Source organism: Crocodylus porosus, unplaced genomic scaffold, assembly GCF_001723895.1.
Source record: "Crocodylus porosus isolate Cpor-Errol unplaced genomic scaffold, CroPor_comp1, whole genome shotgun sequence".
In the NCBI taxonomy this organism is placed as follows: domain Eukaryota; kingdom Metazoa; phylum Chordata; order Crocodylia; family Crocodylidae; genus Crocodylus; species Crocodylus porosus.
The window spans coordinates 68,234,473-68,245,991 of NW_017728947.1; the positions used below are offsets into that span (position 1 = coordinate 68,234,473).

At 42.6% G+C, this 11,519-nt stretch overlaps 1 protein-coding gene and 1 long non-coding RNA gene across 3 annotated transcripts in view; one reads left to right on the forward strand and one right to left on the reverse strand.

Moving 5' to 3' along the window:
* Window positions 1-9,798, forward strand: part of LOC109321158 — a 17,638-nt gene extending 7,840 nt beyond the window's left edge. Inside the window, exon 3 of the long non-coding RNA XR_002103986.1 lies at window positions 9,785-9,798. This is a non-coding gene — a long non-coding RNA (uncharacterized LOC109321158). The remainder of the gene's footprint in view (window positions 1-9,784) is intronic.
* The window catches only part of HEATR5A (HEAT repeat containing 5A), a 125,350-nt gene that overhangs the window by 25,113 nt on the left and 88,718 nt on the right, over window positions 1-11,519 (reverse strand). For both annotated transcript variants that reach the window (XM_019551573.1, XM_019551575.1), the window contains 4 exons: window positions 8,998-9,237; window positions 4,226-4,407; window positions 1,462-1,530; window positions 1,040-1,219 (listed from right to left, as the gene is read on the reverse strand). In XM_019551573.1, the coding sequence (XP_019407118.1) occupies window positions 1,040-1,219; window positions 1,462-1,530; window positions 4,226-4,407; window positions 8,998-9,237 (671 nt within the window). The remainder of the gene's footprint in view (window positions 1-1,039; window positions 1,220-1,461; window positions 1,531-4,225; window positions 4,408-8,997; window positions 9,238-11,519) is intronic.

Here is an 11,519-nt window from a genome sequence, read left to right on the forward strand (position 1 = left end):
GTAGGCTATTACTAAGTCACCATTTAACCTGCTCTTAGATAAGAAAGTCAGTCTAGTAAATTTATATTTCTCACTCTAAGTAATGTTTTCCAGATCTCTAATCACACTCAAACTCATTCCTGTATCTTTTCCAGTTTTTTTTGATATATGAACGCTGGAATTTTACCAAGTTTTGTAGAAAGGTTTCACTGATCCTTTAAAGAGATTTGACCATTTTCTCACGAATTGATATTCCCCTACGTATATACCTTCAGACTGCAATAACCCTCTTTATTACAGCACTACACTAGTAGATCATGTTCAGCTGATTATCTATTACCATAACTAAGGGGTTTGTTTTTTTGCATGTCCTTACTTTCCAGGAAATAGTCCTCCCCGAACTGAAGGTATTACCTTCTTTCTGGATTCTGAGACAGAACCTTGCATTGGCTATACTAAAAGGACCCCTCCCCCCCTTATTAAGCAGTTAGGAACACATTCCTAAGTGAGAGTCAGACTATCTTACTGAAACTTCAGGCAGTCACATGAGAAATGAGTAACTTCACTTGAGGTATATTTATTTACACAGTCTGCCTATGGGAAATAAAATGCCAACAAATCTTATAACTTCATTCATGAATTATGGATATCTAAGAGATAACCACATGAACTAAGGCTTCTTTATTTAAAGTTGGTAATTAATTGCTATAGAATGCTGATGATAAGTGCAGTATAAAGCAAGCTGCTTGCTGGTCATTCTGTAAAGGAATGTGATAAGAAAAAGGGCCTAAAGCAACTCTTCTAAATCATATATTTTAAAGGCATTCCTGTGACCACATTACATTTTAAAGAATATTTTGCTGTTAACTTAAGTGGGATGCTTAGGTTTTAATGCATTCAGTACTGAATACAAAGCAAAAAATGTAAAGCTATTAGACAAACTTCTATTCATTAGTTTGCTGAAAGTTACTTAAACAGTTAAGTTTAGGTTTAAAAGGTAAGCTCACCATTCTCATCCTTTAACAGTCAAAAGTCCCAGTTATAAAATGAACATACTAACCTCTGCCCAAGCTTTGAGCACAGCCAATATCTCCATAGTTGAGGTGCTCTCATTGTATAACTGACTCTGTGTTTCTTTTCCCACCTGTATTTTGGTCAAGGATGATACAAGCAACTGATGAACCCTTCGAAGGTCATTAAGGTCACTTACTATGCCACTTGCAATCCAGGCACTGCAAACCTAATGTGGTACAATAGAAAGCGTGATCATTTAAAACCAACTCCCCAAAGTATTTAAAACACTGGGTTTTTTATTTGTCAAGTTCTTAAGCACCAGTAATTTAAGGATAAATGAGTTACAGAAGTGCAAGAATCAACTCCAAAAGGCAAAAAATTAAGCGTTCTAGATCAAAAGAAAAGCTAAGATATGACAGTCCTAGTTAAAGACTCATGCCTTTCAGAGTTTGATCTTTAAGAATTTACCTGACATGCTTTTGCTGTGACATCAGGTGGGGTTTCTGGGGTGAAGGCAGGTCTAAGTGCTGCTCCAACCTAAAAGATGTTATTAAATGCTTTAAATACCAAGAAGATTAATGAAATAATGTTACTTTTCATAATTGGGCTTTAGTTCAATTTCCTTATAAAGAAGCTAGTTCCTTTCTTTTTACATCATGACATTTAGGAAAAGCGATCAGCAATTAAAGATGGAGTTGTAATCAGACACAATTTGTTTTCCATAGAAGAAAGGTTTCCTTTCTGACACAGTGGGCTTTGAGGCCTGTTTCCCTTCCTTGGTAGGGTCTTGAAGTCAGAACAAAGAAAACTTCTTATCACATCAAGAATTCAGGAAGGAAGAAGTTTCTCAAAGCAAACAAAAAAAATTGTCCAAAACCTGACAGGTCCTACAAGCCTAATAAGTGGCATTTCCTTACCCAGAAGGATCTCAGTTTTAAGGAAAAGAAAGCAGCACATTAGTTAACACAACAGCAAAAACTGATAATTTTACAGCTGCAGGAGCAAGAGAGAGAATACAAATCACATCTGCTTATTACTGAATATGGAGAAAGAGTTATCAAGGAGCATGGACTTCTTCTAGTTTTTACGTTACTGAGGGCTACAGAATAAAAAAAATTCACTATGTGCTTCAGATATTTTTCGATGACCTAAACTTAAATACCATCACACTTGGGATGATGGTGTCTTTACATGCATCTGTACAGTATGCAACAGTACCATCTGTTTAGGTCCTCAGGATGCTTCTGTAATTAATATTAAACAGGTAAAAACTGGTCCTAAACATTAGCCTTTGCTGGAAAAAAATTCTCCAAATTGTTCGAATTGTTTGCATAGGTCTTGTGCAAACTGACAACCTGACTCATTGAAATTGTTAATCTTTGGTTCCTCTTAGAGGAACTTAAAAACATTAAGCAAGTTTTTAATAATTTCCTTTGCTGCTGTCCCCTCCCCCCACATCTTGTTTTAGGGACCAAGTTCCCATAGAGAAATTATCCTGTTATTCATACCACTTATTCTGTGGACAACAAAACTGAACTGCTTCTTGCAGTAAAAAATTGATCTGCGCTCTAATTTTTGCCATAAGTTGCACACCGAAAGACTGTTTCCATCAAAGATATTTTGTAGCTTGACACAGCTGTGGGCAAGTAAGGTTTTTCTTCTGGCCTGTAGAGCAACTGCAAAGTCAACATTTGGCCACAACAAATCTGTAGATAATCTGGCCTGAGTTTTAATTTGTATTGTAAGAGTTATGGGGAGCACTAGATTGCAACCTGTGCATTATCTCCATCTTAGCCAATGAAGACCAACAGAGAGGACAGACAGAGGCCGTTAACACTTGTTCAGTTATGGTAAGGTGGTTCTATTCTTTAAGGAGCTTTTGTATGGGCTTTGGCTAAGAAGTCACACTTTGATACAGAAAAACTGGTGAAACCAGATGTAGCTACATCTTATCAATACAAATAGCTATCTATGTTCTATTTGTGATTAGGAGTACTGAACAGAATATAATGAGACAATATTCAGGTTTTGTAGCTGCTTCAGAATCTCCTTGACTTCTATTAGCTGATGAGGAGAAAACTGGTTATTGCAGAGGAATAGTACTAATTACATTTTTGATTAAGTCCTCCCAGTATTTAAACGAAAACCAGATTCCCATGCTGGGATTATTTAGTTTAACAGTAGACTTGAATACTGTTGTTCATTCTGTGTGGCAAGAACTAATGGCCAATTTATTTATTTTTTCTGGGTGTGCCCAGGAAGCGGCTTCTGGGTAGCTGTTCTTCATCCGCAAAAGTACTTCGGCGTGGGATTCTAGAGGGTCTCTTTACTCTCATCTGGCAGACCTCTAGGAATAGTTGGGGAGGGAAAAGGCTATAATGCCTTCAGTATCTTAGTAATGCAAAGACCTACCTCCCTGTCTCTATCAGCCCAACCAATGTTCCTTGCCTTTGCAGACTACTAGAGAGCACGGAAGCTGGCTGAAGATGAATTTGGGTAAGTTCCAGTGATGATGGGGAAGTAGGAACCAACTGGAAAATTTGGGAACAATTTTAACACCTCTTATTTTTGCACGGTATGCAATCTGGAGGTTTAATTAGATTATTCAGAAACAGGAGTGATTATGACAGTTTTCCATCAACAACAGGTAGAAGGCAACAATTTTTTCCTTTGGAAGTGACCCTTAACTGCCACCCCTGCTTGTCACTTCAAGAGGCCAATTTGGGAGCCTACTTCTAGAAATCGTGTAGAAAATAGAAGCTGGTGGCGCATACAAAAAAAAAGGCCCATCTATTACATAGAGTATCCCATATTGGTTTTTTTTACAACTGTCCATATACATAACTAACTAACTAACTAACTATTTCATCAAAATTCATTCATTCCTTGTATTTCAGGCACATGTATAAAAGTTGCTTTAATATGTATAGAATGTAAACAGCTCTTTTTTCCCCCTAGGAAAAGAAGGCTTGTTTCTTTACTTGGGGTACTCAAACACAGAATTGGTCATGATCAAAACTTGAAAAAAAACTAATAATTTGAATCAGAAACTTTTCATGTTTCCTTTGCCCGAAGTCATTTCTGGGGAAGGTATGAATGAGTGAAAATAGTTTCTGCATCAAACAAACAGAATCTTGACTGTACCACTAACTGCTGACCAAATATCATTTCATTAGCAGGCTGTTAATTTAAATTTTACTCTACTCATTTTTATAAATCAATGGATACTTACATTAGCTTGATATTGCTCCAAAATTACATGACCTGGAAATTCTGGTTCTGGAACAGCTGCAAACTTCCGAACAACAATTAACAACGTCTGAAGCCCAGAGAGACGAAGCTGATCACTGTGATCTGTGGCAGCCATAAAAGCCATGCGGATCAAGTCAGCTAAATGTAATACTAAAAAGTCATCTGGGGGGGGGAAAAAAAGAAATCAAAGGTATTTTCATTAAACACCCAATATATTTTAACATGACATAATAATATTTGTGTTTTATACTGTGGAGCCCATATCATTCACATTTTTATTTTCTACTTTGACATATGGTAAGGAAATTTTTGTTTAGGTAGTTCATATATAGAAAGATTTTTTTTTAAAAATTCATGCTTAATATAGTAGATCTTAAAAAGGAAGCTGTAATCACTCAATTCACTTTTTCTCTCAGATCTGTATCTTGTATATATTAACACAATTCTTCAGTGGTATCATAGTGCTTAGGGTCAGAAGGGACCTAAACGGATCATCAAGTCCGACCCCCTGCCCCAGGAAGGAATGGGTGCTGGGATCATATCACCCAAGCCAAATATCTGTCTAGCCTCCTCTTGAAGACCTCCAAGGTAGGAGACAGCACCACCTCACTTGGGAGCCCATTCCAGAGCCTGGCAGCCCTAACTGTAAAGTATCAGCTAATACTTTCCAATTTTATGATATGTATTTGTGGAAAAGAATAAACACCTCAACATTTGACTCTGATAGAGATTCTGAGGCATCAAAAACCTTCAGATCAGCATGTGGCAGTATTCAAAAACTACAGACAGGCATTCATTTCTACTGGTAAAAAATCATCTGGAATTCTTACTAGTAGAAAAAAATAGCCCAGGAGTTGGAGCACACGTGTTCCAGCCTCCCTGGCTGGAGAGCTATAGAATAGGGGTGTGTGAAGCGGGCCCTATTCGATTTGGATTCAGCCTGAATCAGGACCAGTGATTCAATTCGGCTGAATCCGAATCTGAAGATTTGATGTTGATTCGGACATAGACGCAGCTTTCAAAGTTTTTTCTACATACCTTGAGGTAGCAGGCATAGCTTGTGAATGCTGTGATGCTGGGGCACGTGGAGCATCCCACAGGAGTGTAGGGGAGGCCTTCCATGTGCTTGGCAGCAAACCAGAAAGTGGACCGGAAGTACTTCTGGTCCACTTCCAGGTTTGGCAGGGAGTGCGCTGGGGGGTCCTGCTGCACCCCCCTCTCCCCCGGCTCAGTGACTGGCCATGGGGGAAGGTAGGGCACACCCTGGGTGCCTCCCCAGACCCAGGAGGCACCAGTCACCAAGCTGGGGTTGTGCAGGGCTCCCCCCCGCCCCCCCAGTGCACTCCCTGGCAGATCCAGAAGTGGACTGGCAGTGGTTCTGGTTCACTTCCGGGTCTGTTGCCGAGTGCGCTAGGGAGCCCCCTGTGCTTCTGTGGGACACTCCATGTGCCCCAGCATTGCAGTGATCACAAGCTCCTGCTACCTAGAAGTATGTAGAAAAAACATTTAAAGCTGTCTCTACGTCCGAATTGATTTGGAGGGTTCCAATTCGATTTGGAGAGATTAAAGGGTCCTGGGATTCGATTTGGAGATTTGGCCACCAAATTGGGCCAAATCTCCGCTGAATCGAATCAGAGACCAAAGCTTTGCACAGCCCTACGAGATAAGTGAGCTCTCTAGCCAGGGGGCACTAGAGTGTGGCTCCCTGGGACATCCCCACCCTCAGGGGAGCCCATTAATTGACACACTGAGGCAGGGGAGAGGACACAAGAGGCCAGATGTCAACTGACAACTGCTGAAAAGCAGGAGCTTTCATAGATAGTTCCTGCTTTTCCACCAGTCAGCTGACTGGTGGGAAAAGGGGCATTTCTCACACGGTGGGAACCTTCATGTTACCCACCACAAGAAAATAGTGATTTCACTGGGAGAGGTGTGAAGGGCAGGTTGTCAGGGAGTCAGTGTTCAACCTCCCTCTCCCGGGGGGGAGGGGAGGGAGTGACAGCAAAGGACTATGGGATACCAGGTGTCCATTCAACTTAGCGTGGGAGGGAAGATATCAACTTGATAAAAGGAGGTACAACTTTCTTGTGAGAGAGCCATTTGAAAACAGCTGGACACTCTTTCTGTGTTTGGGGAAGTCTTTTCTCCCAGCCCAAATGTAATGTCTGTACATGAACACAGTTTGTGATGTTTTTCTGTTGGTAATTATGCAAAGTATGTCATAAACAGATTAGTTTTCTTTCAACCTCAGCTTCAGTCCTCGACTTCAGGAAAGCTGACTTTGATAAGCTTAGGAGGCTTGTTGGCGAGGCCCTAAGAGACCTCGACCCAAAAAGGAAGGGAGTACAGGAAGAGTGGTTGCTCCTCAAGGGAGGGATCCTGGAAGCTCAAGCAATGCCTATCCTGTCTCAGAGGAAAGGCAGAAAAGGGGCACAGCACTCCCCTTGGCTCTGTAGGGAACTAGTGGACCTCCTGTGTCTAAAAAGAGAGACCTATAAATGATGGAAAGCTGGATGCACCCCAAAGGAGAAGTACTCTGTACTGGCCCAGACCTGTAGGGAACGAATCAGGAAAGTCAAGGCTGCAACTGAACTCCAACTGGCTGCAGGTATCAAGGACAATAAAAAGTCCATTTTTAGATATGCGGGGAGCCAGAGGAAAAGCAGGGGTAACACTGGATCCCTGCTAAACCATATGGGTCAACTGACAACCGGTGCCCAGGAAGAAGGCAACCTGCTTAATGGGTATTTTGCATTGGTTTTTCACCAGCCCCAAGGGACGGCCCTGCTTAATACAGTACAGGATGGCCAGAGTGAGGGAGAACTGTTGCCCTTCATCCCTGTTGACCATGTGAAGGAACACCTTGAGAGGCTGGACACCTTCAAGTCATCTGGTCCAGACCATTTACACCCCAGGATACTCAAGGAGCTGGCAAGCTTCATAGCTCTGCCACTGGCACGGAGCTTCGAGAACTCCTGGTGCTCAGGCGAAGCGCCCGAAGATTGGAAGAAGGCCAATGTGGTGCCTATCTTCAAGAAAGCAGGTCTGGGGAACTACAGGCCCATCATCCTGACCTCTATTCCAGGGAAGATCTTAGAAAAATTCAAAGACACCATTCTTGCCAAACTGGCTGAAGGCAACTTCCTGAGGGACAGCCAGCATGCGTTTGTTTGGTCAGGCAAGACCTACCCACATCTCATCTTCTTCTACAACCAGGTGACATATCACCTGGACAAGGGAGAAGAGATTGACATAATACATCTTGATTTTAAAAAAGCTTTCAACTTGGTATCCCACGATCATCTCATAGAAAAACTGGCCAACTGAGGCCTCGGTTATATCACAGTCTAGTGGCTGGGGAATTGGCTCTGAGGTCGGACCCAGAGAGTGGTAGTTGATGGAAGTCAATCATTGTGGTGCACCGTGACCAGTGAGGTCCCCCAAAGCTCCGTCCTTGGGCCTATGCTTTTCAACATCTTCATTAATGATGTGGACATTGGTATCAGAAGCAGACTGGTCAAGTTAGCTGATGACACAAAACTTTGAGGTAAAGTGTCCATGCCCAAGGGCAGGATGGAGATCCACGCTGACCTTGACAGGCTTGGAAAATGGGTGGATGAAAACCTGATGGCCTTCAACACTGAAAAATGCAAGGTACTCCACTTGGGGAAGAAAAACCCACAGCATGCTTATAGGCTCAGCAGTGCTACACTTGCTAGCACCATGGCCAAAAGGAACTTGAGGGTCATGATTGACCACAAGATGAATATGAGCCACCAATGTGATGTTGCAGCCAGAAAAGTGAGCAAAACTCTGGCTTGCATCTATAGATGCTTCTCTAGCAAATCCCAGGATGTCATCCTCCCACTGTACTCGGCCTTGGTGAGGCCACAGCTGGAGTACTGCATCCAATTCTGGGCTCCACAATTTAAAAAGGATGTGGAGAAGCTTGAGAGAGTCCAGAGGAGAGCTACGCACATGATCAGAGGGCAGGAAAACAGGTCTTATGATGCAAAGCTGAGAGCTATGGAACTCTTTAGCCTGGAAAAGCACAGGTTTGGGGGGGACCTGGTAGCTGCCTATAAGTTTATAAGGGATATACATCAGGATCTGGGGGAATGCCTGTTGACCAGAACGCCCCATGGAATGACAAGGTCAAATGGGCACAAACTCCTCCAAGACCGTTTCAGGCTGGACATAAGGAAGAACTTCTTTACTGTCCGAGCCCCCAAGGCCTGGAACAGACTGCCACCAGACGTGGTGCAAGCACCTACTCTGGATTCCTTTAAGAGTAAATTAGATGTTCAACTTGCTGGGATCCTGTGACCCCAGCTGACTTCCTGCCCCTGGGGCAGGAGGTTGGACTCGATCTTCCGAGGTCCCTTCCAGCTTTAATGTCTATGTCTATGAAATGTTCTCAGACCATGAATTGTGTTGGTGTAGGTAGGTGTCAGATATCATTTCTGGTTGCCGATGTTTTCTGCTGGAACAATGGTTCCTTATTTGTATGTCATACTACAACAGCTGGGAAAAATCAGTGTCAACACTGTAATTATATGCCAATATTATGACTAATTTACTATTGCTCTGTAACTCAACATATCCAGGCTTCTAGTCAGATTAATTAAAGGAATCAACAGAGGTTATGAAGAAAGAAGCCTATGGTGAATTTCCATTTAGAAAGAATCTGTTAACATTTAAGTATGCTTGGCACTCAGTGGAATGTTCTCAGGATCTCAGTGTAACACATACCTCTTGAATCTCTTTGTTTCCTTTCCTGAGCCAAAGTTACGTCAAAATGTGTACTGCCTGCATTTTCACATTGGCTGATAATTCTACAAACACACTCTGCAGCAAAAACTCTAGTAGGCCACCGTGGATTAATGAAGGGATGGGATGTCTCATCACTCTCCGAGGTTAACACTGATTCATCATCCCCTTTAGCTACCTCCTCTTCTTGGGTTGTATCAACTGAAGCTACTGTAGTGAAATCTACATTTTAAGCAAAGAAAAAGGAACAAATTGATTAATGGAAGAAATGCAAACACATTGTCCTTCTATAGTTTAATTGAGCTACAGGTTATGGAAATTTTGTAGTAATTATTCAGGTTCCCTGTACTAAATATTGTGTCACTAACATTGGAGAATGACCATACACCCCCTTCCATGGCTAGATTCTGTTTATTATTTTTATTGCAACAAGTACCAGAGAAAGGTCAATGATCTTAGTTTCATGATACTCTTCAGCCATGGCTTGATCATGCTTACTAGACCCAAGGGAAAACTAGATGCTGCTGATCATTTAGGCCTATGGTAAAGCAATCCTGATGATTATTACCAAAGTATATGTATATAAAATCTATTTCATGGTTCACAGAAGGCAGACAGTTTCCATGAGGAAACTAAATACTCTTTATTGCCACTAACAATTGCACATATGAAAAACTGAAGCAGGTCATTCAAGATAACCCTTTCAAAGTAAATCTCTCCCATTTCAGGCTACCACTTCAGTCAGAGCACCTACATGGCTTTAAAACAGGACTAGAATTAAAAATCACATAATAAAGAGAGAAAGAGATGCAACAGAATCTATCAGTGTCTTAAATGGCAGATTATTTAATTCTTGTACACGTAAGGAAAATATAATAAATCAAAACTGAATCCTTCACTGGCATAATTTCTACAAAAATCCAATAGTCTCTCAAGAACAGAGGTAAGCAATTGTTTTGGCTGGTGGACCACTTAACAAGTTTGGGTTGCAAGCCTAAAATTCTATCTTCTAAAAAATTGTAACAAATTATAGATGAAAACACACAAATCTTATACTAAAAGTCAAAATCTACTAAAACATATTTTAGTTTTATTTCCAAAAATATTTCTCCTCCTGATTTATGCTTTTTTGAGTAGTGTATAATTTTCCATTCATCACGCTGGGTGGGCAGATTGGGTTAGGTGTGTGGTGCCTGGCATGCATCACCATAGCCACCATCACTTCCCTACACAACCTGCTGCCTGAATTGGTACAGCAGGGGCAGGAGGAGGAGGAGCTGCTGGAGGTCTGGGGAATTGAGCAGTACCTGGGCAGCTGCAGTCACACTGGAAGTAACCCTACCAGGTAGCTGTGTGCACTGACAGGGGTCAGGGCCATGGGCAGCCATGGACAAGATGGTGGCACAGGCTGCCCCAGGTAGGAACAAGTGGAGCTCAACCACATTCAGGAGTACTGAGGGAGCAGCCACCAGCCAGATGCAATTAATTGGCAGGTGCCCTCCACAGGCTGGATCCAATCAGTTGGGGTGCCAGATGTGGCCCACAGGCTCTTTTGCCCAGCCCTACTCATGAGTCTGCCTCTCTGCAATTTCTTTGTCCTCCTGCTCTCCATTCTGGGAGTTCAGCCCTTGCAAGATATTAGGCCGCATAACTAGTTCTACCTGCTCTGAATGACTAATTTAGAAGCATAGCTCTGCCTTTTTTCTACCACTTTTGATAGAATACAAATGGCCTGACGGAATTTTCTTCTAGATCACCATGGGGCCTCACCATCGGTGACACGTTGGGGATACACATTGGTGCACATTCACCCCCTGAGTGTGGCGGTGCATGCCCTGCTAAAAGGCACCACTGACACTGCCAGCAGCGCCTGTGGGCGGTCGCAGCTCCCCACCCCCATCTTCACCACCAACACTGCCGGCAGCATCTGCAGGCGGTCCGTGATAGCTGCTGCCAACACTGCTGACAGCGTTTGCGGGTGGTCGCTGACTGCTGGTTGGTGCTTACCACCCCCTGTCCCCACTACCAACAGTGTTGTGACTGCCTGTGGGAGCTCCCCACTTGCCACCACCATGCTCCCACTGTCACCTGTGGGAGCCTGCCATGCCCCCCCAGCCTCCGGGGTCACACAGCATTCATGGGCCTCACAGCTCTTTGTGCTCTGAATTTCTATTTCTAGAACTATAGGTAAATCCCAAATTTCTGAACACCAACTACTTAAACCCCTAAGTTTCCAAAATATTCAAATTTAAAATTCAGAACTGAAAACCAAATTGTTATGAAGCTTGATTTTATAAATTCACAGATGGAAAGCAAGGCCTTTCTAAAAGATAATTCAACTTGTATAAAATTATGTTGAAAAAATTATTTTGCAAGTTTCTAAAAATCAAATATTTTAGTTCAAACCACATGGAATACTACTACAACCCAGGCACCCCCTCTGCAGGGGTCATATGCCTCCCTGCAGGGCTCAGAGACCCCTTGCAGGGGCTACAGTCCAACAG